The sequence below is a fragment of the Mycena indigotica genome (genome assembly GCF_014461135.1).
Source record: "Mycena indigotica strain 171206Taipei chromosome Unknown Mind.scaff0009, whole genome shotgun sequence".
Taxonomy (NCBI): Eukaryota; Fungi; Basidiomycota; class Agaricomycetes; order Agaricales; family Mycenaceae; genus Mycena; species Mycena indigotica.
The window spans coordinates 653,569-678,275 of NW_023503008.1; the positions used below are offsets into that span (position 1 = coordinate 653,569).

General features: G+C 50.2%; 9 protein-coding genes across 9 annotated transcripts; 4 read left to right on the forward strand and 5 right to left on the reverse strand.

The window, feature by feature from the left end:
• Positions 1–43: 43 nt before the first annotated feature.
• Positions 44–4,746, reverse strand: MIND_01006900 (Protein kinase domain-containing protein; the record flags this gene model as incomplete). Its single annotated transcript, XM_037366666.1, has 23 exons — positions 44–124; positions 173–308; positions 361–557; positions 610–725; positions 772–791; positions 841–1,248; positions 1,297–1,510; positions 1,557–1,630; positions 1,678–1,733; positions 1,783–1,961; positions 2,367–2,762; positions 3,010–3,182; positions 3,227–3,276; positions 3,327–3,346; positions 3,397–3,402; positions 3,461–3,557; positions 3,604–3,646; positions 3,698–3,766; positions 3,816–4,030; positions 4,082–4,207; positions 4,258–4,359; positions 4,405–4,455; positions 4,504–4,746. The coding sequence occupies 23 exons, from the start codon at positions 4,744–4,746 to the stop codon at positions 44–46; spliced, it is 3,072 nt and encodes a 1,023-aa protein (XP_037216060.1).
• A 1,842-nt stretch (positions 4,747–6,588) lies between these two features.
• On the forward strand, positions 6,589–7,002 carry MIND_01007000 (uncharacterized protein; the record flags this gene model as incomplete). The annotated part of the gene is made up of 3 exons (XM_037366667.1): positions 6,589–6,639; positions 6,690–6,879; positions 6,926–7,002. 3 exons carry the CDS (start codon positions 6,589–6,591, stop codon positions 7,000–7,002), a joined length of 318 nt encoding a protein of 105 aa, XP_037216061.1.
• A 921-nt stretch (positions 7,003–7,923) lies between these two features.
• On the reverse strand, positions 7,924–10,850 carry MIND_01007100 (RBR-type E3 ubiquitin transferase; the record flags this gene model as incomplete). Its single annotated transcript, XM_037366668.1, has 2 exons — positions 7,924–10,623; positions 10,671–10,850. 2 exons carry the CDS (start codon positions 10,848–10,850, stop codon positions 7,924–7,926), a joined length of 2,880 nt encoding a protein of 959 aa, XP_037216062.1.
• Positions 10,851–10,978: 128 nt separating this feature from the next.
• MIND_01007200 (uncharacterized protein) lies at positions 10,979–13,492 on the forward strand (the record flags this gene model as incomplete). The annotated part of the gene is made up of 7 exons (XM_037366669.1): positions 10,979–11,134; positions 11,188–11,412; positions 11,463–11,774; positions 11,821–11,869; positions 11,921–12,513; positions 12,566–12,736; positions 12,785–13,492. The coding sequence occupies 7 exons, from the start codon at positions 10,979–10,981 to the stop codon at positions 13,490–13,492; spliced, it is 2,214 nt and encodes a 737-aa protein (XP_037216063.1).
• Positions 13,493–13,719: 227 nt separating this feature from the next.
• On the reverse strand, positions 13,720–14,991 carry MIND_01007300 (WD-REPEATS-REGION domain-containing protein; the record flags this gene model as incomplete). Its single annotated transcript, XM_037366670.1, has 6 exons — positions 14,857–14,991; positions 14,663–14,808; positions 14,531–14,613; positions 14,073–14,484; positions 13,788–14,025; positions 13,720–13,740 (listed from the first exon to the last, which is right to left on the reverse strand). Exons 1-6 carry the CDS (start codon positions 14,965–14,967, stop codon positions 13,720–13,722), a joined length of 1,011 nt encoding a protein of 336 aa, XP_037216064.1. The 5' UTR covers positions 14,968–14,991.
• Positions 14,992–15,022: 31 nt separating this feature from the next.
• MIND_01007400 (uncharacterized protein) lies at positions 15,023–16,105 on the forward strand (the record flags this gene model as incomplete). The annotated part of the gene is made up of 3 exons (XM_037366671.1): positions 15,023–15,185; positions 15,233–15,702; positions 15,752–16,105. The coding sequence occupies 3 exons, from the start codon at positions 15,023–15,025 to the stop codon at positions 16,103–16,105; spliced, it is 987 nt and encodes a 328-aa protein (XP_037216065.1).
• A 60-nt stretch (positions 16,106–16,165) lies between these two features.
• Positions 16,166–17,393, reverse strand: MIND_01007500 (DNA repair protein; the record flags this gene model as incomplete). The annotated part of the gene is made up of 5 exons (XM_037366672.1): positions 16,166–16,273; positions 16,325–16,469; positions 16,518–16,994; positions 17,044–17,171; positions 17,223–17,393. The coding sequence occupies 5 exons, from the start codon at positions 17,391–17,393 to the stop codon at positions 16,166–16,168; spliced, it is 1,029 nt and encodes a 342-aa protein (XP_037216066.1).
• Positions 17,394–17,478: 85 nt separating this feature from the next.
• On the reverse strand, positions 17,479–22,474 carry MIND_01007600 (uncharacterized protein; the record flags this gene model as incomplete). Its single annotated transcript, XM_037366673.1, has 12 exons — positions 17,479–17,839; positions 17,889–18,722; positions 18,771–20,200; positions 20,251–20,291; positions 20,341–20,923; positions 20,967–21,122; positions 21,175–21,320; positions 21,364–21,413; positions 21,459–21,745; positions 21,876–21,985; positions 22,032–22,277; positions 22,324–22,474. 12 exons carry the CDS (start codon positions 22,472–22,474, stop codon positions 17,479–17,481), a joined length of 4,395 nt encoding a protein of 1,464 aa, XP_037216067.1.
• Positions 22,475–22,705: 231 nt separating this feature from the next.
• Positions 22,706–24,364, forward strand: MIND_01007700 (Defective in cullin neddylation protein; the record flags this gene model as incomplete). The annotated part of the gene is made up of 10 exons (XM_037366674.1): positions 22,706–23,005; positions 23,058–23,077; positions 23,186–23,202; positions 23,346–23,619; positions 23,665–23,856; positions 23,906–23,930; positions 23,979–24,053; positions 24,098–24,145; positions 24,191–24,247; positions 24,293–24,364. The coding sequence occupies 10 exons, from the start codon at positions 22,706–22,708 to the stop codon at positions 24,362–24,364; spliced, it is 1,080 nt and encodes a 359-aa protein (XP_037216068.1).
• Between the last annotated feature and the right edge of the window lie 343 nt (positions 24,365–24,707).

Here is a 24,707-nt window from a genome sequence, read left to right on the forward strand (position 1 = left end):
CTGTTCTGTACTTGCTATCGTTACGAGTTGAATTACCAGCCGTTTACAACGCGTTAGATGTGCAGGAGAAGACCGTCCCATACGCTGAAGCCCGGTAGCTGTCGATAATTGATTGGATTGAAGTCTAAAGGCGGGTAAGAAACGAAGTGGTGCAGTAAAAAAAATGAGACACGTAAGTGCCACCAACGAGCATGAAGACGCCAAAGACGATGAGGAAATAGTTCATCATGGTCTCAAAGCCACGTAAGCCCTTCCAGCGCTCTTCTTTTGGGTAGATAATCAGGTATGCCATCCCCCAGTAGATGAACCTAACAACGCGAATCAGCGGTAAAGCTATGTGTGATACTTTGATCAACCCACCCAAACCAACAGTCAAAGAGCGAGCTCATGAGGCTGAGCATGTCACTAAAGAACGGAATAACTTCCGCGATAATGAACGCTGCGATCCACGTGAGCCCGATGATGCCAGCCCAAACAGCCCAGCCAACGAGGGTGTTGGAGTGTCTATGCTTCGAGTCGCGGAAGATGCGGAAGAAAATAAACCGTGTGGTGACCGACTGTGAATACTTTGAGCAACGGGTCGCAGATGTAGCTCTATGGTGTACGCACTGAGTAAAGGGAACCGAGGTAGACGATGGTAGGGATGGCAAATGAGAATGCGATCTTTTTGTAGGTAGGCTGTAAAGAGCCGAAGGCTGGGGCAGTGATGTACTGGTTTCCAACGTCTGTAGCGCTTCAGCAGGTAGGTGGACTGAAGAGAACGGAGCATACAATGGTACATGATGGCGCCACTGACAAGAAAATCACCAAATGGCGGCGGCGAGAAAGTTCTTAGCTTACCAAAGGGAAAACACGACAACTTCACAAATTGTAACTGCCCACAAAGCCTTGGGGAAGTCCCTCGGTTCCTTCATCTCAGCAATGAAACTCGGGATGGTGATTTGGCCGATGAGCGTGTACGATATATTGAGGAATGCAGACATTCCTAAGGTGGAAATTTTCGTTAGATAGGGACATCCATCGAGAAACGACTTGCCAGCAATGAAGGTCGTTCCTGGGAGCGGAAACTTGGTCACAATCGGAGTTTCCCCAGGTATATAGCCAAACGGCTCGCTTTGCACCCCAGAGAAGATGATGGCAAGGAGGACCGCGATGCCCATTGTCACTGCGCTGAATGTTCCGAGCCCACTTAGCTGATTAAGCGTACGAGGAAGAGTGAAGATGAAGCAAAGGATGGCCGAAATCGCACTGCAGAAACGTGAACTGAATACCGAGTGGGTGGAACAGAGCTTGTACCTAAAGCCAATGGTGCATAGGGCCGAGTTGGATAGTGTGTTGAGTAGTTTGGCTCCCACAAGACAATGGAGAGCTTGTATGAAAGTGTTGTTGAGGATGAACATGACCGCAGTGAAGTTGTACGCCCATTGCGAGCCTCCAAAAATTATACGTCCAATATCGCAAACGTCGCGGACTTCAGGGTGTTTCAAGCAGAACTTCCAGACAATGAGCGCTCAAAATACTGAGCATGGTTGATATGGGTTACGAAAATGACCTACAAGTATATTGCACACTGGCAGCAACACCGATTGTAACCAAAACTCCAGGAACCAGACCGAGTACGGAGTATGACCTGTAAAGCTTCAACCTTACGCGTTGTAGTTCTCCCCTGTTGCTTACCATGGGAAGGAAAGGATAGCCAAGCAGATGTATTCGCTGAACAGCAAGCCAGCCGTCTAGTAATTTTATTAGTTTCCTTAGTATGCAAATGGGTTTGGAGTTAACCTTTTGCCAGGAGCAGGTGCGATACTGGATGGCGTGTCCGCTCTCTTTTGCAATCTGTTCACCGACACTGTAGGCGCTGGTGCTACCGACCGCGGATTCCTCGTCTGAGTAAGTTTTGCGCTCCGAAACGGCTTCTAGTTCTCCCATGACGGCGGCGATTCGGCGTGGGCCTCCGTTCACTGGTCGTTATTATTGGATAATACCACGGAAAGCTGATTCGGAGTTGGTTCATTTGTTCACACCGCTGCAAGACCCCAACATACCAGTTTCCCAGCAGCCGCGTCACGGTTGGGAGCAGAAGAACTGGCGACTTACACCACTTTGATGCAGAATGGTGCAATACGAATGAATTCTCATGATAAGGTGGTGGGAGCAGAAGGAAAGAGATCATGATTACATAATTATCAAACGGGCGGTTGTTCCAATCTTGTTCGGCACACTAAGCAACGACCCACGGGTGAGAGGCGACCTCAGACAGACTGATCCTTGCGTCTGGATTGACGACGAGCATACTTGAAATCAGGTTTCGACAAGCTTGGGACGGTCAAGTTCAAATTTACTTGTTTTTTTTTGGTGTTCCATACCTTTGGAGACAAAAGATGGAAAACTCGGCAAATGGCCACTCAAAATCTGTCTGTGAATTTCCTCTATTACCTCGTCATCCCAGGGCACGTTACCGCACACGGCAATATAAAGCATGACACCCAGTCCCCAGACGTCGATTTCGGGTCCAATATACGGCTTTGCTTGAAGCAGTTCTGGCGCAGAGAAATATCCCGTGCCACAGGCAAGCGTCAGCCGTTCTGAAGGATTGAAGGCTGTGGCCAACGCAAAGTTGGTCAGTTGAAACGATGTCGGGGTCACGACAACATTCTGGTAATGTACGTCGCGATGAACAATGCCATTGCGGTGACAGAACTGAAGTGCGTAGATGAGGTCTCGAGCAAGATGCCGTGCGTCTTTCTCCTTCAATCGACCACCTGAAATGATTAGATCGAGGAGAGTGTCTCGATCACCAAGTGAAGTGGGTTGCAGTCGAATATTTGGGTGAGCGCTCAGTACATTCTATGCTGGGTTAGACGCGCTGCCTTAGAACATAAATTGACGGACCGTTTGCGTGGTAGTCAGAAACATGAGTTAGTAGGCTGTGTCCCCAGAACGGTCACATGACTTTAGAGGAATCTGATTGCATTCATTCACGGGTCTATCAACATCATGTCACGGTACACTGAGGAAAGAATTGTGCCGCATTTCCCGTCAGGACTACATTCTGGCACAAATATTTCGGCGTGCCCGTAGGAGAGCTGAGGTTGAAGTCTTCAACATTGATATTGGAGCACCGTCCATCGGGAGAGCAGGCCAGATTGGCGACCGTCGCCCCACTAGAAGTACCAGAAATGCTGCAGGAGTTCAATTTTCTGAATTAAAAAAGATGACCCCGTACTTTTTGAATACGATATCTTGGATGAAGGTGTTTGATGGAAACTGTGAGCACTGTCTACAGTTAGATGGGGAGCATGGTGAAATGTAATACTAAGACCTACAGCAGTTGCATTTGTCATGTCTGATTTCGAGATAAAAAAACGTAGTCTCGTCGGGAGGACTAGTACTTACAGCACTCTGCAAGTGGTTGGATTTCAGTTGAGCAATTCCCAAAACGATGAGCGACAGGACGCACGATCAATCACGACAGGGTTGTCAACTTTTATTTCAGAGAAGTTTTCGAATGTTATGTTCTTGACGATCCCACTTCCGACTCCGGCCCCGGCCCAGCACTGAACAGAATTCGACAAGCTAGAGATTTCAAAGTGATGCGCTCACCTTAATACGGGCGCCATTCTGTGCATTACTCATCTTGACATTGCTCCAGTTCCAAGTCAGCGGCGAAAGCCTTGTCAAGACGGGAAGTACTTACATAGCGGTCACGTTCTCTACAATGTCGAACATCCCTGCGAATTGACCCAAAGAGCCAACCGAAATACCGCTGTTTCCAGGTTATGACAATTCGAGATAGATTGGACTTGGTTACGTACTGAGAGCCATTGCAATTGAGATTAGACACCAGAATGTTGGTTGAGTTTGGCTTAAAGGAAACGCAATCGTCTCCATTGTTGATTATCGAATCTTTAATGACAACTTGGTCACTTCGGTAGATATCCCAGCCATCCGTGTTGGCAATGCGATGGCTCGAATTCGAGGAGGCTTGAATATTGATCTTCGTATAGGTCACATTCTTGCCCTCGTTGACCTGGGCGGTATTGACATTATTATTGAGAGCAATTTGCCTAATGACACTCACCAGGTTGAACCACTCGGGGCTGTTGAGCATAGTGATGTCTTTGACGAGCACATTTCTTGCTTGAAAGACAGTCAAGATGATTGGCCGAAGTAGCGAGGAGTTGGATGCAAAAGCATCATACCAGGCCTTCGATACTAGTTTCAGTCTGAATTTCAAAGAGGCTGTAAAAATCCGACCTGTCCTGCACCGTCTAGCGTCCCACCTCCATCTAGAACGATATTCTTCCCTCCCAGCAGCCAAGCGGTTATTTGGGTTTGGAAAGCGAAGGGAAAGCCATTCTAATCATATATAAGCAGTGCTTAGAGAGAAAGAAGGAAACTTACCCCGCTCCAATATGGAATGTCTGGGTTGATGCGAATTGTGCCTTGGAGTTCCTTGAACAGACCTCAGCAGTCGAGGATATGTAGATGAGAGCCACTCACTATGTGCTTGTTGACTCCGCCAGTCATATTCAACCGCGTCGAAATGTTGAGTGTGGTGTGGTGAGGAATAGATATTTTGCTGCATTTTTGCCATGCTCTGAGAAGCTGTGGTGCATCGTCGACTCCTGGCCCTTTTGCAACAAGAGTGCAGTCATCGTGTCCATGTCCTCCATCGTGTCCTGGGTGTCTCAAGTTCGCAGTCGCAACGCCAGCGAGAAACAGTAGAAAGACGGCAGGCCGCATATTTGGTGTCAAGAAGGCGTATGGGTGTTCGCTGTCATGAAACACGCATTTTATCTTCTCTTGGCGGACCGCGACGGCGGGGACCAACCGACGAGGTCATGAGTGTTGCAAGTCCGGACCGGGAGGGCGTGGGAGGACTGTGACGGTCACGTTCACTCAGTCACCTCCATTCCTCTCCATCCCTCTCCATCCCCTCCATCGCATAGGTTCATTTCGTCTGAATCGCGCTGCACTAACCTCATGCATCTCTGCGCCTAGTAACTGGTCAGCGACATAACTACCCGTCTTCACCGAGACATCAAAAATCTACTCGTCATTGGCAATTTGGCCTGCCTTCAGCAATCCACTGGAGGCTCTCCCAAGCTCTTCGGTTGCTGTCTATGGGGACAGAAATCACACCCGCTTCTTGTATTTAGCAATAGTCTCTCTAACTCTCGCAAAGAATGTGACAAGGCTTTCCATCAAGTTTAAACAAGTACAAATTTCTTCGACTCTATCAATACCCATTCGTGAGAGAGAGAGGCAGACACTTGTGCATTCGGAAGACTCGTGGAGGAAATTCTTCTGTGCCTCGTTCATATGGGCGAATTTTCAACTCAAGACTTCTTACTTACTTGAATTCGCGCAACCTCTTCAAGCAGTCACAGTAACGGTGACGGTGTGGGTGCCGTGGTCGTCGTTTCCGTGACGGCCGTTGTCGTCGCCGCCGTGCTTGCGCTATTTTGTCTTAAATCAGAATCAAGCTCCTCAAGTTGTGGCTGAACTGCACCTTGACGGGTGCCGGGGTCAACAATGGGCTCCGGGCAGTAACAGTGACTGTGCGAGTAGCATCATCACCTCCATGGTGCCCATTATCGTTTGGCCCATCGTCGCCGCCATGTCGGCGCTAGAGTGCACTATTCAGCACGATGTTTTGCTCTATTTCGCCAAAGGACTTACAGCGGTCACGATTGGGTTCGCCACTGTAACGGTTACAGTGCGAGTGGCATCATCACCTCCGTGGTGGCCATTGTCGTTTGGCCCATCGTCGCCGCCATGTCGGCGCTAAAGTGTAATACTCAGCACGATGTGTTTCTCTATTTTGCTAAAGGACTTACAGCGGTCACGATTGGGTTCGCCGCCGTAACGGTTACGGTGCGAGTGACATCGTCATTTCCGTGGTGGCCGTTGTCGTTTGGCCCATCATCTCCACCATGTCGACGTTTGCTGTGGTGTCCGTTATCGTTTGGCCCATCGTCACCACCATGGCGACGCTTGCTGTGATGTCCATTGTCGTTTGGACCGTCATCTCCTCCGTGGCGGCGCTAAACGTAACATTCAACTTGAATCTTCTGCTTCTCATGGAACAAAGCTTACAGCAGTAACAATCGAGCCCGCCGCTGTAACTGTCACGGTGCGGGTCACGTCGTCGTTTCCGTGGTGGCCGTTGTCATTGGGGCCATCGTCGCCGCCGTGGCGGCGCTTTGCGTGATGACCATTATCATTGGGACCGTCATCGCCACCGTGTTTGCGCTGCATGAGCTATTTTTCAGCGCAAGACTCGTTTAGCAAAGACCCAATCGTCTTACAGCGACGTTGGTGAACTTGGCGCTGCGCGCTGCGACTGTCTGGGTCACCGTAACAGTGCGAGTGGCGTCATCATTCCCATGGTGGCCATTATCGTTCGGGCCATCATCTCCACCATGTCGAGCGAAGACGACGGTGACAAAGAAAAGGAGCAAGGGAGGGAAGAAGCGCATGTTCGAGTCTAGTGTTTGAGCTGAGCGTTTGCCAGTGAAGTTTGAGGACCATCCTCTCCCGTTTTATACGCTTGCTCGTTTCTTGGGAGATTTCAGAGCTCCAATGCATTACTCCCATGGCCTGGGATGGCGAAATCTTGTGTTAGATGGACCGGTAAGTGCCCGGTAAAAGAGACTATGCCTATGTGAACTGATCGAAGAAAGCTTACTGAGAATCCTGTCTTGCAAGCTTCTCCGTCTTTCTTCGATCCATCGTACTTACAACTTCGCCACGCTTATGGAATGTTGTTCAAGCTCAAGATGTCGCCGCGGCCAATTTTGCTTCAAGTCTGCACCAATTGCCGCCGATCGACATCGTCTTGTTCCAAGCCATTCGAGGCAAAATTAGAGCGTGGTATGTTATCCTCCAGAACAAATGCCGCAGGTACTAACACTGACAGTCCTTGAAAATCACAGTTCTTCGGATTTTACTCTCGCCACAGACATCAGTGGCTGTTCAAGTTGTTCCACCCACTAACTTCGCTGCCCTGATCATAAGGGAACTGTCGATACTGGGACAGAAAACGCCTCAGAAGATTACCAAACGTCGACGTGAACACCCGCTTGGAAACGCTACTCTAACCATTTTGGACTTAGTCCTCGGCATGTGAAGTAAACAATTTTTTCATGCACCGCCGCAGTCTGTGAACGTACACAGGCTCTGGGCTTGGCGCGCAAGCTGTTTTCCGTTCTTCTCACTTGCATTCGCACCCTGGACATCCCAGCATCCCCTTTTTCATTCTTTTGCCCCACACTTGCACGAGGAGCCTGAGATTAGCGAATGTCAACGTCGAGTCAGCATAATGGATGGTCTCTTTTGATATCGAAACCTCTCTCCAAAGCACATCAAAATTATTTGTTTTTCGCCATTCGTTTGCTAGGAGTTGATCCAGATGACCTACAACAGGTTCCCTACTCTATTTTTGTTTTGTCTCATCCTTTTTGTTCGTGGGGTTTTGGAGATGCTTCTTTAGCGTTTATCATCCCATTCGTGTGTTTCCTCCGGCACTTCCTCGCATCGCACTTACCGTCGTCGTGGATATGATCGCTCAGCATTCTCATCTGCCTTCAAGACTTCGGCTACTCTGCATCCTTTTCCCATCCTTGCCTCTTAACGCTGAGAAAAAAAATGACCCTGTTTGCAAAACTGACGCCGCTGTCGCACGTCGAAGATTAAACCTTGTTTCGACTGGCAGAAAATTAAACTTGCAGAATTCAATTATGTGATGCTCCCCTTGCTTCCCCTTGTGATGAAGGGGCCATGCCAGGTCGGATGCTTCCTCTCATCGTCCCTTGAACGTCCTCAGAAGAAGCTTGAAGCCTGTACTGCCAAACTCTTGAAATTGGTCAAACATATTGCTAGTACACATAAGTAGGTCTTGTTTGAGTCTCTACACATTCACATGACTATACACCAGTTTCTGTTCTGTTCTCGTCTCGCAGCTTCCTCAGCCATGGCCTGCTGTCGTCGTCGTCGCTGTTCCTCAATCTGTTGATGCCACCGTTCTTGTATTGCAATCCGTTCTTGCATTGCAATCCGTCTTTGACGCTCTTCTTGTTCAAGTTGTGCAGCTTCCCGCTCAGCTTGGTCTTCCCGCAGTCTCGCATGTTGTCGGGCTGCGACTGCGGGGTCGACTGGCCCGTAGCCGTATGGATATTGAACTCTTGGAGCTGCGCGGGCAAACGGGCCCGGGTTGTTCTGGGGCAACCGGTTGGCAGCTCTGGCCGCCTCCCGGGCCCGTTGCTCCACCATTTCCCTTTGGTTTTCGACAGGGCGAGGTATTGCAGCAAGCTGGGGTTGGGGTCGCAGAGCTGCCGGAACATCAAAAGCGCCGCCATGTGCACTGTTGAGATGGTTGTAGATTTCTCCTTCAGGGAATTGGCGAACACAGAGCCAGCACAGGTGGGCACCACATTTGCAAGTCATGTGATTGCAGCCCTCGGTCTTCTCGATCCAAACGGAGCACACAGGACACCGCTTGACGCCGTTCTCAGCCGCCCACTCCTGATTCCGTCGCTCTTGCTCGCCTGGGTCGCCTTGCAATTTCCATTCGTCACAGCTCATCCCCTCATGTCCTTCTTCATCGCATGCCCGACAGACCTTCAAGAAGCAGGAGGGGCAGGTGACTGTCGCTGGGGTGGTTTGTCGACGATAGACCTGGGTACAGTCCGGTGTCTTGCAATATTTGAACTCGTTCGGGTGTTGCTCGATGTAGCGAATATACGCCGTTTCGAAAAGTTGCTGGAGTAGAGCAGGTGAAAGGAATCGTTCGATGGTGGGAAGCGGAATCGGGGTGTTGCAGGTCGCATCGTTGGCAAGGCAAGTAAGAGGGAAAGTGTCCGCAGCAGAGGAAATGTAGTGGCTCAGACAGTTCATGCAGTAGGTGTGATCGCAACCTAGGGAAACTGGATGGGATATTTCGTCGTAACAGATGGGGCAGAGGACACCGTCGACATTGCGTGTAGTGGTCTCCTCTAATGATTCGGCAATCAGTCGGTCAACGATTTGGCGCGCGTTATCTCCACCTCGTACAACGATTTTGGCACCGCCAACAATGACCAGTGTTGCATTATCTTCTCCCAAAGCCTCCTTCAACGCTGCAAGGCCGCGGTCAACAAAGAACCGGATCGACTTCTGCTTGAGCAAGATGGAGCACTCTGATGCGTTGAGGCGGTCAATTTCAGCCTTGACCATTTCTCGTGCCCTTTCTCTAGCCGCAGTTTCACCAAACACTTTCACCACACATGCTTTCCAATCCGCCCGAGCATAAGCGCCTGTGGCCCGAAATACTGAATTGAGGAATTGTGTGCCAGAACCCCACCTCAATGAACGGTGCCATAGTTCCCTTGGTAGCGCCTCACCACCTGCAAGACTCTCGACGCGGACCTTCAGGGAACCAACGGCCTGTTTGTCCCCTCCAACGACTCGAATTCGGACGCGGACACCATTCTGAATAACGACAGAAGCAGCTTGCTTGCTGGAGACATCAGAACCAGCGAGCGCGTCCCATTGATGCCGTTGAGCGTTGTATTGCTGAGTCGTAATGGAGAGAATATATTGGTGTGGGGTCGGCAGACGAGTTCGCAGAATACGGTTACCCAAGTATGTGAACTTTTTGCCTGACAATTCTTCGTCAACTCGTTTAGCAGCCTCCCAGGAGCTGAAGCGGAATTTGACAATGATGTTGCCGTCGACATCGCCTTCTAGTTGTGTTGCATCCATCGAGATCAGGTCACGAGCAGCAACTGTGCGAATATGTTGTTGAAGCAGACCAAAGCCATGGACTGGGTCGTAAGAAATGGGCTTAAGATAACGCAGTTGATCAGACCCCACAAATTGGACAAGGGTCTCATGGGAGAGGACGAGAGGAAGACCAGTGATCTTGATGGAACATTGCACATCTCCAAACATGGATCCGCGGTAGCCTGGGGTCAACTGGTTCATTTCAACTTTGACACGCCTGCCCCCGCAAACCTGACGATTGAGGGAGTGGACTTTGGCTCGAGCGATCTCTTGTGACGGAAACGTGGCGATGACGGCATTAGAAGGGGCCCAGCACGCAACGGTCAACGTGTCGGAGTCCTTTGTTGCGGAAATACCCATTCCATTTGCGGTTTCGGAGACGTCAAATTGAAGATGCTCCTGCCTGAAGTCGATGCCTTCCAGCCCAATGGCAACAGCGCCTCCCTCTTCAGCAGTTGTGACGAGTGTTGCCTCCAGATGACCATCCACCGGTTTCTGACCAACGATAAACAACCGTTTGCGATCAATGCCTTGTTGAGTGAAAAGAGCAAGGATTTCATCCGACCTCGCATCGAGCGGAAGCTGCCTGATGCGGATGCGGCAGCTCTCTGAGCCACAAATAATGTCGTGAATGGCGATTCCGGCAGCATAGGTAACGAGGGAAGAACCAAGAACGATTCTCTGGATGGTGTGGGCAGCTTCTTGTCGGGCAGTTTCCCGTCGCTGTATTTGTTGTCGCACTTCACGTGCTCTTTGGGCGGCCTCCCGTTCAGCTTCAAGCCTTTGTCTAGCTTGTTCGGCTCGACGGTCCGCTTCTTGACGCGCTTGTTCTTGACGGAGTCGTTCTTCCCTGATCTAGCAAGACTGAGCAAAGAGCGGGCAGTGATGAGCGAACATCGCACTTGTGGGTCATGGGCGAAGAAACATTTATCACCTTTGGGACAGTCGCCATCCCTCCACGCGAAACAAGGTCGTTCTCCACGCTTCAAACGAGGCTGAGTGTTTGTTTCTTCATTATGGGAGTATTTGCAGCGGTCACCAAATCTACAGTGACCACGAAGAAAAAGCTTGCATGGGGCCATGGTGGTTAGGACAAGGGCCTCGGCGCTTGAACGGTGGCATTGCGGCTTCGCAAGCTTCACGCTTGATCGAGGTTAAGGTTAAAAAGCTGTCACGCGTGACATCTCGATAGACTCTTTTCAAGTTGCAGATGAACGTTGGGGAACCCTTCCATCTCGCGTCATACCCTATTTCGCGCCATAAAAAGTCGCCCAAAAGACAACACTTGTTTGCAACACACGAAAAGGTCGCGTCTGAGGGATATGTGACTACTACAGTCCAAGGAGACGGTGTCCATGTTCTCGATGTGGGTTTTGTCTGATAATCTGGGTTCTTTGTTTCCAATCGGTCGCAATATAGCTTTCGACAGTACACCCAGTCATATCCCATACACTCGGACCCTCAACAAGCTTCAGTTGCCCATCTATTTCGGTGGTAGAGTCGCAACAAAATGTTTGCAGGACGTATGCGGTCATCGCTTCATCGGCAGATGTTGAGTTAGACGCCTGTGGACGCACAATATGGGTCTGGAAAGAAGATACCTCTTCAACAGAGCCTTCCTCGCAAACGAAGAAAGTTGCAGTGGTTCGTCGTGTTGCAAACCTTTTTCTACATGCTAATGCATGCATTGAAAGATGCCCCACTCAATTTTCAACATATTCTCGCCTTCTCCGAAGGCAATACTATTCTCGTCTCCCACTGGCGACTGGACTTTGGCAGACCAGGATCTCAATATTCGAGATGCGCGCCTACCACTTGCTACGACTTCGACTGTGCTCCACTCCTTCGTCTTTCCGAGCGCGTTCCTGTCAGCATACTCTGGATGCACAACCATCGTCTCACTGGAAGCAACAAAAGAAGGGTTGACCAATATTCGCGTTCTCGTCGTGAAAGGGGAAACTGAAGTAGCAGAATGCGGGGTCTGCGCTCTCCCGATACTTTCGGACGTATGTGCCTTTACTACAACCTATGCTTACCATTGAATGTCGACAGCAAATTGTCGCTACATCTTGCAGCGCTTCTGGTTTTCTCACCATCATCAGTAAGTAAAACCCTTTCCCCATTTCTCTTCGGCAATGCTCACTCCCGGTAGCAAAGGATGGTTCCTGGAACTCCTTCCAGCTCGAACAGACCAGCGATGCTATCGGCGTCTACGAAGCCGCTCAACCCATCCGCCTGAAATCATTGTCATTCATCGGGAACGAAGATGACCAAGAGATTTGCTTAGTCGCGCTGAACACATCTCTTGTATTCCTCGCGGCCATTGCCTCGTCTTCCCGAACCATCGTTCTCCTTATTTGGGACCTCCAATACTCTGTCTTACTCGCCTCTCAAAGCTTCGCCATTCCCTCAACTCTTTCCGGTCTGACTAGTATATCTATCGCAATCCAGCTGACCAAATCTACCTCTCCGCAAGCCCTCTTAATAGTGTCGCCCCCGTTATCAGACTCAGCACCGCCTAAATCGACGCGCTCAAGCATCTTCGCTGTTCCACTCACATTTCCAAAGTCGTCGACACTGAGCAACGCGATGGGACGCGCAAGTATGGATAATCAATGGCTCGAAGTCCCTAAATCAGAAGAGACGCCGCAGACGAAGATTGTTCAACAAATCCAACAGGCCTTCGCAAAGAAAGACTCGGTGAAAGCCGAAACCGCATTCTTTGCGTGGGCCAATGAAAAGGAGGTCAGAATAATTACTTGGCTTTTCAGCACTTTCCTCATCACAACGATTACAGTCTGACAGCGCTTTTGGTCATTCCCTCCTCAGCGATATCCTCACTGCAGTGCTTCACACCTCCGGCGCATATTCTCACAGGATCGTTAAATTCCTTCTGGAGAAGCGTGTTGTTAGCGCCAGCATGGTGGATGGCGGCTTGTTGACGGCGTTGAAGCATCACAATGATTGGGTATGTATCCAACAGGTTATCATTTGAACCACGACTCACCCTTAACAGAACGCGATCCAAGTATGCACCCAGACTGTGCTCGACATTTCCGAGTCAGACTTAGTGTTTGTTCTACGAGAAGTGATTAGGACCAGCTCAGACCCCAACGCCATGGAAGTCGACTTGCTTGGCACTGCCCCTTCACTCCCCGTATTCCTCGACTCATGTGTCCGCTATCGCACTTCGCCAACAGCCCTGCGGATAGCTCTCCACGAGTACCTCACCCAAGCCGAAGAGGTCCTACCAGTTTTGGAAATACTGGACAAGTGGGTCGTCCATTGGAAAACGGCTCAAGTCGTGGTGATGCCGTCAAAAAAGAGCATCCACAAAGACACGTTTGGTGCTTCTGTTCTCGTTGACGAGTGGCGACATGAACGCGAAGATCCGGGCCACCCACCACTTCTCAAAGTCCTCAGTTTCTTACAAACACTGTTGGATGCGTCCTTCCTTCTGCTCCTCCAACACCAGCCGGCCCATGCTGTCCTGCGACGCGTCAGCGAGCATATCGAGCCTGAACTGCGGCTGACAGAGCAGGTGGATGCACTCAGAGGCCCATTGGAGGTATTCGCTCGGGCGCAAGCAAAGGCGGTACGGGAGGCCAAAGAAAAACAGAATGGGAAAGAAGCTGATAACTGGAGAGAAAGAAGACGACTGGTGCACGAAAGAACTGGGATGGCAGTCGGTGCATTGTATCAGCTGGAAGAGCTGGTTTTATAGCCAAGTATTTAAAATATTTGACAGCGGAACGAGCCTTGTTCGCCTAGCCGTCCATGAAAGGGTGACGAACAGGTCATAATGCTTCATTATCGATCTGCCCCGAGTGAGGTGAGCTCCACGAATGTGGTTCTTGATTCGGGAACTCGTAATTCGATTCGCGGGGGGTTAGATCAACGAACAAGCAAGGAGGAGAATGAATTATGGATCCAGACACAACTCGCCTACAGTTACCCTGTCCAGTTTTTGGGCTGCAGCAATGGTCAGAGGCTTTAGAAATGATCATGTGATGACGCACCTTGACTTCATCGCCGAGCTTCCTTATGCCAATCTCAGTTCCAGGCTTCTCGTGCATTCCCTTTTCGCCCAAGTCCCAATTATACCCAACACCAACCGCAAGTCGTGTCCCATCGCAATTGAACGCTAGAGTCCCTACTGGATTGCCGAACTTGGGGTACTGTCGAAGCCGTTTTTTGACCTTGTGGTCCCATATCGACACAGTGGCGTCTGAGCCGGCAGAGGCAAATGTGTTATATCTGTCGTTACTCAGTCGCAATTCTGGAGTGAGAAAAAAAGGTGATACACAGGATGGAAAGCGAGCGCGTTGACTGGATAGACATGGTCTACGTCGTCGACGGTATGCCGATGACACTTGAAAGCGTATTTTTTGGCTTGCGTTGCTGGAGATGGGTCGAAATATTCGACAGCAATGCGGCCTTCAACTGAGGCAGTTGCGTAGCCCTGGCCATCGGCCATACATGCCAAACTGCGAGTCATATATTTCAGACTGCTTTCTCTCTGTTGCGCGGGGGTGGACATGTTCCGGATATCGTAGATGCTGAACAATCGGCTTGCCATAGCCACGACGATGTTGTGGTTCGTCATGTCGATCGCGTAAATGCGTTCTGGGGTGGTGGCGTTTGCCTGCTGAGGGGTTGCCGACCGTGGATCCCATAGACGGAGAGAGCAGTCCCATGAGCCCGAGACAAGTGCATCTGTAAGCGTGAGCTTGGGACGATAGGAAGCTTTATAGCAACACACGAGACTCGTCAGAAAACACCATTCCAGACACAGCGTCAGTATGAGAGCCGACTGTTGTGATTTTCTCAGTCCCCATCTCCAAACTATCGATATTGAGTGGGAAATGACGCGTCAAAAGGAGGCATAACGTACTGTCGAATGGTTGCATCGAGCCCCCCGCTGAAACCGTGGCTGGCGTCCGAGAAACAACATGTCAAGACAGCAGCTCGATGCTCAAACTTGACTAATTGCTCAGACGGCCGTTCGTTTGGTTCTCCCGCATGATAAAACCGGACAGTCTGTTGCAAGTTGTTAACTTGTAAAAAAGTACACCAAAAGGCACTCACAGAGTCCCAAGACGATGCTAGAAGCTTGTTTGGGTCGGTTGGGGAGTATTGTATACGCGATATCGTGTCGAACGGTGGCGAGGGGAGGGTGGAATATGTTGGGTCTGCCATTTGTTCGTGGTCGGAAGCCAAAAGAGGCACTTTGATGGTATCAATGATCAGCACCATGTCTCTTTCCTCCACCTCCACACTCAAGGCACAACTGAAGTCTGTCCTTGGCACCAATGCCGATACCTACTTCTCGACCCTTAATCAATTTATCATTGGCCAGTCTTCCCGCACTGAATTCGATGATGCGATGCGTGCTATCTTGGATAGTACCCAACTCTGTTTGTCTCTCCACAGAAACATGTGTCTACCGCTAATTCTCTTCCAGTACAACTACACAATGCCCTCATAATCTCTTTATTTGATGCGACAACCCACAAACGACCCCCATCTCCATCAGTCTTGCCTCGTTCCAAACCTCCCGCTCGCAAACGAAGACGCGTACTTCCCTACCAAGGGCCAGATGAAGACAGCAGTGCACTTTCATATCACTCTCCAAGACTAAAGAGATGGGCTCTTTCAGTTGGCAAACGAGAGCGAGAACGTATCAAGGGCTTCCAAGGGGTGCCACTAGATATTCGCCCACTTGCTCACGAGGAAATCGCCTCAGAACGTGGCGTTGTATTACTTGCAGAGCGTGGAGACCCACCCGGAAGTAGACTCCCTGTCCATTTGGCTGCGACATCTGGCCTGCCAAATCTGAACTACATGGCTGAGCGCATGAACCTCATCTGTGCTCAAAATAACATAGGGCAGCCCAGTCGACCTGCCTCATTGTTGATGAACTCTGCTTGTGAAGTGAGCTACCACATTTCCTTCATCGGAAGTCCAACTGAAATTTCCTCAGGTAATGCTCAAACAACTGCTCACGCATGCGCTAACGCTTACTTCTGCGTCCCAAACCATCCCTTCCATCACCCCGTCGACCTCGCGGCATCCCAACTTCCGCACCCAGCCAGTCCTCACCATATCATCCTTCCACACATTGTTCACCATTTCCCCAGCCGACATTCCCAACAAATCTGCAGCCGCCTTGCGTCTGGGGTATATGGGTGACGACGATAGTCACCCAGATTCCGACCGCGACATTGTTCTTTTAAAGGATCGCGAGGTCCGCGACCAGCGTTGGCAGCTGCTGGCTTTACTTAGCGAACGGAGTACCGTGCGAGAGGTTTTGAGTGGGAGGGTGGGTAGTATGTAGTGAGTTTTGTGTCCTTCTATAGATCATTTGTACAACAACACATTCTTCACGGAAGTTGCCTCATAAATCCTCAGAATCCACCACGACAACCTCCTCCGTTCCGACCAGTGGCGCTTTGTTTACTCGCGCCGCTTCCGTCAGCCTTTTGAATTCAGAACTATATTTTTTCTATGTGCATTAGTGAGTGTTGGCACAAGTTTTGGAAAAAGAAACTTGTACCAGATGACCTGAGTCAACGGCGGGCTTCTCCTTGCGTGGTGCATGTCTCTCTGACTCCCACTTCCTTAGCGTTCGCCTAAGTTTCTCCTTCGACTCGCGATGTTCAGTTGATTTATCCAAGTTGGCGTTCCACAGCATGGCCCATCTATCCCCTGCTTTAGTAGTTCAACAAGCGAGCAGGAAACAAGCATACTGCTGGTGGCGAGCTACCAAAACTGAGTGGTCCCCGGTTGTCAACAGCCCGAGTCTCTCTAACCTCTCCCGAAGCTGCTTCTGCGTGAGGGTATCATATGCTAGCTTGGGTACCCTGTCGTCAGATTCCTTTTCCTTTCCCTTCGACTTGGGACCCATAATACTCGACCACTGCGCTTTAGAGTTCTGTGACTTCGGAGACTGGAGGGAAGTTGCGCAGCCGCTGTCGATATGGTAGTTGATGTTGTCCATGGGCACCTCTGCCTTGCATAAGGGGCACGCAACGAGAGAGTCAGATGCTTTATAACGATGAGCGTCCATAGGCAGAAGAGAAGAGAGCTGAGTACGCTCTACCGTTGTCGAATTCGCGCTAGGCGTCCGTGAGGGACCGGCTGAGGATGGCGGGTCTGATTCATCTAGTCTCCGTTTCTTCCGCGCAGGCTGGTCGTCTTGCTTTGCCAGTTTGACAATATATGCGCTTGGACAAGTAAGAATGAGGAGTAAATACACTCGGAATTATAACGCACCGCGCGGGCTTCCACGCCGAGACAATGTCCTCCAGTAGTGAGTTGGGACGAAGGTGACTCTCCTTCGCTGGTGCCCGGCAGGTCGGGCAATGAGACTGGGAGGTGGTGGCCATGGTATTGCGTATACACTGTGTCCGCTTAGTATTACAGCTAGAGAGTAGTATCAAATTGGAACTGACCAGGGAGCAGAAAGAGTGCCCACACTGAAGAGAGACTGGCCCATCGAAGAACTCGCTGCAAATAGAACAACGGACAGCGGCATCCAGCTGTTGGAGGGACTTTGCTTCAGGAGGAAAATCAGTCGGGTCTTCTATGGCTTGTAATTTCGGATTCATCGTCCATACAGACATCGAATTGCCACGCGCAGAGGATTCACGATGAGGGGGAGAGAAGCGTGTTGTCACAGTCACGTGATATGACAAGCGAGTACATTAGTCATGACGCGTTACGAGTACAATTGCAAACATTTTCCAAGCAGTTCTTCAACAACGGCAAGGCATCAACGGCTGCCAGCTGCTTTGCTACAGAGCCTGTCCCTTCAATCGGACCACACACGTATACGTTATGCGCCCAGACGCTGACTCCTTCAGCGGATTTGCGAAAGTCGATGTGCTTATCAATGCGACAACCAGCCTTTGCCGCCCATTCCAGTAGTTCTGTGACGGGATCTCGGGGAACAAAGGGTCCCAGAACTGGGAGTACTTCTTCCATGCAATACTCCACAACTGCACTTGTTTTATCCCAGTCATAATGCGAATCCACGAGAACCGCGCCAATCACACTCTCGAACACGTCGCTGTGCGATGGTCAGACATATATAGCGACACGCAAAATGGCCTCTATACCTGAGAGCCTTAGGAGGGTCGTATTTCCACCCGCATTTTATAATCTCCTCTCCACTACAGTTTGCTAGTCGAGGAACCCAGTCATCGATTTCCTTGCTCAATGCTACGTTATTTGCAAGGAGGAGCTTGTCGAGTTTCAAACGCTTGATAGCAAGCATGGCCTGGGCAGGTGCCGCAACTGCTCTCGTTCGCGGCCACGCCAGCTGATCAGGCGTGGAGTCAGGAAAGGTTCGATACATATAGTCCATCACCACTAGGTAAATGACTGCATCCCCCAAGAATTCCAGCCGTTGATACGAATTGGTTGCTTGGTTGTCGAAAGACGGATGGGTGAGCGCCTCGAGAAGTAAAACACCAGAGTTGAATGAATATCCGAGACGTTCTTGCAAGTCGTAAAACATATCAGGTACAGGCGAGTTCGCTTTCGCATATCGAACCTGCCACGGTACAGCGCCACCTAAATTCATGCCTAACGCCTGGCCAGTAGCCAGCGCCATGTCGATTCCCCCAGTTATGTAGCTCGCTCCCAAAATCGACTCCATGGTCTCTTGTAGACTGCGTCTTGGCAGTTCCCTTGCAACACATCTCTCACCGTGACTGTCGCTGGGGTTCCTTTGGATGTCCGAGAGCCATAATTTCATTCCCATTGTCTCGCAGATGAGGAAAGATTCAATGCCGATCTCTTTTCCGCGGTAGAGTAAGAAACGGTTGGATACGCAATTTTGTCGCCCTTTGGACAGTTCCCCCTCATTGGCAAAAGGAAGCTGGTTGAATACATGAACACTTGTGCAGAGCTGCAGCACGGCATCACCGAGAGTCTCGAGGCGCTGGTTTCTGACGAGATTGAGCGACAGGCACCGATTCACGTCCAATACAACTTACGAATAGTCGACATTTGCCGAAGGGATTGTCAGTGCTTCAACAAGAATGTTGTCGGAGATCGGAGGCAAGGAAAGAGACTTGCGCAGTTGGCCGGCGCGGTAAACGGATGTCAACCGACGATAAAGGGCCGGCAACACAAGTAACACGTCTTGCAAACCATGCGGTATATCGATTATGCGACAACAGCCCAGAGGGTATAGCACAGGCCGGGCTGAAAGATCTGGCGGGGTCAATCGAGACACGGGAATTAATTCGAGCAATGGGCCGTCTAGAGGCACGAAAGGTCCGTAGTTACGTGTATCCTGTCTTCCTGTCCACTTCTGGGTCCAATATTCGCGATAAGTTGGGAATCCCGCCTCAACTGCATCCGCAGGAGGTGTCGACATGGGAGAGAGGTCGCGTCGAATGCTTCGCAACAGGAATATATGACCTGTGAGATTGACATTGCGTACGAGAATTCGACCATAGTGACTCTCACTGATGTGTTGCCAAGTCTTTTCGATATCTGGATTCGGAGGTGCGAGAAACTGATGGATAGCCGCCCAATCAGGCTGGGAATCAAGAACCGGGACGATGTAGAAGTTGAGAGGGTGGGCTATGGGGCTGCTGGATATTCTGGTCCAGATGCATTCTTTGGTGTAGCGATACAATAGTTCTCGCGCATCAGAGGGTGACATGTTGAAGTTGAGACGCTGGCCTTCCAATGAAAATATGCTCTTCAATTTTGCAGGCACAAGTCGCGTTCCAGTAATTAGCCCTGCGACGCATTGCTCCGCGATTTTGATTGTGTGGATCCACAGCTCATCAGAGTGAGTCGTGGTCCACGGGTCTTTTACTAGCACCCCCATCATCTTTGGAATTTGTTCGACTTGGGCCACCACTGCAGCATCATCTACGACAGTCTTCGGGCAAGGGAGGAGGCGTTCATCTAATACCCCAAGCTCAAACAAACGCTTGACTGCAGCAAACGCGACAGCACGCTTGGCTTCTCGTTTTGACTTCTTTGCCGGTCCGGTGTAGCAAAGTTCTTCACGCGGAAGACAGAGGGAAGGGGGCAACACGAGTGTAACTTCGAAGTCGCCGGAATATTTAGGCTGGTGAACGACGTCCCGTGGGAGACGCGAGCAAAGTTTGCTCAAGATAGCACCGGCATTATCGTACGTAAGGATAGCGCCAGTTGATCCAATGGCAAAAGATTCCCTGGGCGTAAGTTCATTGGGGTCATTTGCGCCTGTGTCCCGGTCTTCCTCGTAGAGTAGCTTCAACGTGGGTTCCTTCTCAGTGAAGAGTTGATAGCGGTTGAGTTCAGCCTTGTTTCCCTCTTCGACCATTACGACAAAAGTCGATGCCTCCGTTCGGGCTCGTCCTCGAGATTGAACATAGTCTATGATATGATGCATAGCATCAAATCGGACGACGAGATTGCAAGCCTGTTTGGAACGCTCAGGCGGAGTATTGGCATGTTTTAAGATTTACTGACTGGGAAGTCCAGACCCTCATCTGCGACCGACGTTGCAATAACTAGAGAGCAAATTGAGGGTGAGATAGACAGCTCCAAGATAAGGCTTACCAAGGTTGATGTGGCGCTCGCGAAAAGCCTGTATTGTTTCCTGCGGAGTCAAGTTGCTGCCAAATATGACTGGAAGCGAATCGTTCCCCTCCTTGTGCCCCAATAGCGCTCCACATCGGACAAGACCAACCAGTTCAGGAATGAGAGGGAGCAGATGGGCAAGACAGGCGGCAGTCTGCCGTTGCTCAACAAAGACGATCCCATATGAGTCGGACGTCATATGGGCTAGCAGGATGTCGACAAGAGTATAGAGTTTGTTGGAGCAATGGGTCAGCGACATCGAGCCGGGTTCGACGAGGTAAACATATTCGTTCAAGATAGATTGGACTTGTGCAACTTCGTCCGCTATTCCGATGAATACCAATTCTTTCAGGTCGGCCTTTTGCAGCGCGCAAGTCACTTCGAGATAGACACATAAGGAAGCGCAATGAAGGCCCAAGTTGTTGCGCGTGGAATGATGTCGTCTTCGGACGGAGTCCCAGTCGATGCTGAGCTGATCGAACAAAGTGACAAAAACATCCAAATAGTCCATCAGTGTCCAAGTCAGATTGGCATCCACCTGAACCTTATAGAGCTTTACCTCCTGCAAACTTGAGAAATTGACGCGAAATAGACTGAAGGAATACCTCAACAGCTTTGGGAGTATAGACATGCATTTCCTTCAAATGGCGGGATACGGTCACAATCGCGGCATCTAAAGATCGCTCTAGAACAGCCATCGAGCCAAGGACGTCGCGGATATTCCAGATAGGACTTGCAGTCATGCCGAAGATTTTGGGACGCTAAAATGATGGGGTTAGGAATTGCTTTGTCAGATCAGGTTCGAAAACATACGACGGAGTCAGACAACTGGAAGTATCCACGCATGATTACGTTATAAGGATGGCTCTTCTGCGTGTGGTGACATTCGTCGAAGATGAGGAGGGAGATTTGTTCCATAGACCATAATCCGTGGGTTAGGAGGTTGACCAAAATTTGAGCTAAGGTGGGTCAGACCGATTCAGGTGAGTGTGACGAACTTACGAGTCATAACGGCAACATCATGGAGGCTGAGTTTTCGTTGCCAGGCCTCTCTAAGAAGTCGTCAGTAACAAGGGATTCTGAAGAGGCAGGTATACTTGTCGGAGAGGGGAATATCAGCCATGGCTCCCCAGAGCCGATCAACTCTTAAGGCGCTTTTGGATGTAATGAATTCCGCTTGCTGTTGGACCAAGGCGGCTTTGGGTACGAGGAAGACTGTTTTCGCATTCGTGCGGGTGGAGGAAATCCATTTGATGAGTAGAAGACTTATAAAGGTCTTGCCAGTTCCCGTATCGAGCGCAGCGATGATGTTCTCTTGTTGTGCTCGCTCTAGTATCTCTTCTTGATACAGTCGTGGAACCATGTCCTGTCCCGTCGTCATGGTCTAAAGGCAAGGCAAACTGTGCAGTTCACGTGAAAGACTGCAAAGCAAAAGGGCGATCAGAAAGCATATCGATACAAAAAGTTAACTTTAAAGATACACGTGATGGATCATACAGTCATTCATCATCCACTGGCTGTCCTCGTCGATAAGCGTTCTCAAGCGTATGCTCTACAGTCTGGACAAGAGCAGGGTTTTCTAATGCTGCAGCAACGCGCTCCTTGTCATTGAGTTGCTTGTTAACTGAACCGGTTCAATCCAAGCCTCGACCATGACTGATGGCACTCACCAGCTAATTCGCTCTGGTGTGAGCCAGGCTTGAGAGTGATGTCGACTTTGAATCGACTGGGGAGGGCCCGTAAAAGCCTGACGCGGATCGAGAGGCCGATGAGGGTCGACATGCCACAATGGGGTACGGTTGGAGTGAATTCTACATGGACACGATTGCCTTGAATGGATATTTGGGGTGCAGACACTACACGCAGTTCTTCGAGTGTGTTTGGATGTTCAGGGTCGGCAATCGAGCGAATCAAGTCTATGCGGTGTCAGATCAGCAGCATATAGAGGATAAGAGTCGTTACCAAAAATTTCTTCATTGTCTATGGGTTCAGGCGCGTCGTCTGATTCATCGGCGTTGGCATCTGATTCAGCATCGTGGAGCCAGAGAGGAGCGGCTCTGGATGCTTTGGTTGGAGCAAAAATAGTTGGATTGGGATTATAGACTTCGACCATGAAAACGATGAATTGATTTGGCCAGGTTCGTGGAGGGATGGTGAGAGTTTGAAAGAATAAAAGGTCACAGTCACGGCGCGTGTCACTAATTGCTCTTACCGACGCGCCGCGACGAGCCATGCCTCCCAAAGTGTGTGCCACTCATAATATGGGAATATTCACTCATTTCGATGTAGAGAAAACGCGATACAGAACCAGTCGAGGCTGCGCCAAGCCGCAGTACTAGAAGTAATGCTCGGTCTTCCAATGCGTCCACCAGTAAAGACGCGTCGCCACCACCCGCGAAGAAGACAACCCGCAAGAAGAAGACCGACGATGCCTCCGAAACGGCTCCCGCACCCAAAAAGGCCAAAACTACTGCCAAAAAGCCGGCTGCTAAGAAAGGCAAGAAAGCAGTGGACGATACGTGCGCATATTAATCATATTTTCCCATTAACATTGCTGATCTTCATCATCCTCCATGCCTCTTCCTCGCGTCCCTTCTACCATGCTGCACTCTTCACATTCCGCAAATATTTTAGGGACGATAACGTAAGTATTTATTTGTCTGACCCGTTGCTGCCAAATATGTGACGTGACACAGAGCGACGCTGAACTCAAGCTGTGAGTGTCTACAGCCTATTTTCTTTGCCCTCCTGCATGTGGACACGCGCCCATGTCCCCCTTTTCTTCTCTTTGCAGTTGTCTCAACCATGAATCTCCCCCTCATAGTGACGACGACACGCAGAGTAAGTCTCCACCTACTCCCACACTGGTATGTTTCCCGTCCCCTTCTCCCGCGCCAATGCTAGCTTACCGTCAATCATCAAGGTCTCTACACCTCCAGCACCAATGCCTGCCCCATCCACTCTCGCTGAGCCCAAACCTATAGCCTCTGCGCCACCCCCAACCAAGGCTGCAGCAACCAAATCAACTCCTGGCAAAGTCGAGCCTTACAGTGCTGAACGCGCCGCTTCCATCTTCACCAAGTATGCCGACGAGGATGACCCAAATGTCATCGGTCCAGAAGGTCTCGAGCGCTTTTGCACCGACGCCGAGATACCCCTCGAAGGCGCACTTCCACTAATCATCGCCTGGCAATTAGACGCGAAGGAAATGGGCAAATTCACCAAGGAAGAGTGGACCAAGGGAACGGACTCTATTAGGTATGTGCGCCACTTATTCCCTGATGGGTGACGAACTCCTCTCAGAATTTCTTCTCTACCTCAACTCGCCATGTTTGCCTCCGACCTCGAGCAATTGCTAACCAAAGGCAAGGCCCCAGCGAAGAGCGGGAACAAAAAGGACCCGTACGACCGTAGCGCTATAAGCCGATATACTGCGGACCCCAAAGCGGCTTTCCAAACTTTCTACTCTTATTGTTTCAGTTATGCAAAGCCCGAGTACATTCATTCACATCCGTTCAGAGCACATATTAACTCTTTAATCCAGACAATCTCGCAACATCGACATGGAGGCATGTTGACTGGATTCTCACACATGCGCTCGACTGATACAACAACAGACTTCGGTGGCGTTGTGGGGTGTTCTGCTTACCCCTCAATATCCTATCATGAGCGAAGTCCTTGAGTTTATTGGCGTGCGTCCGGTTTATTGTGCCCAACCGAGTTTAATTGGCTGCAGGAAAAGGACGGAGCATATAAGGCGACCAACAAAGATCTCTGGAGCATGGTGGGCATCCTCCTTTTCCCTATTTCACGTTCCGACCTATGACAGATGCTCGAGTTCTGCCGCACGATCAAGCCTTCGCTGCAAGACTACGAGGCCGATGGGGTATGTCCGGGAATGCACTATTGGTTCACGCTAATTCAATTGCAGGCGTGGCCGACCCTCCTCGATGACTTTGTTGCTTGGAAGAAGGAAAAGATGGGCAACGGAGCTGTAAATTAATCATCATAGGATACCTTATATGCAACTTGCTAGAATGGACAGCTCTGAAAGGTGGCATTTCCCCCAAAATGCATAACGACGCTGCCGACTCGTTTGACCTGGAAAAAAACGTGGGTGTCATGGCTCGCGGCGTTCAGTGATTTGTAAGCCCATCCGTGGTTATGAACAAACTGTTGCGAATGCTCGTTCTGGGTAGCTCAAAACTCGTAAACGTAGGGGTTGTGGGTGCTAGTGGACTTTGTTTGGTCGTCGGGAGCATCTAATCGGAATTAGACGCGCAATGAGGTCATGCCACCTCTTGAATTCTATCTACAAACACGAGGCAACGGCACCAATCTGGATA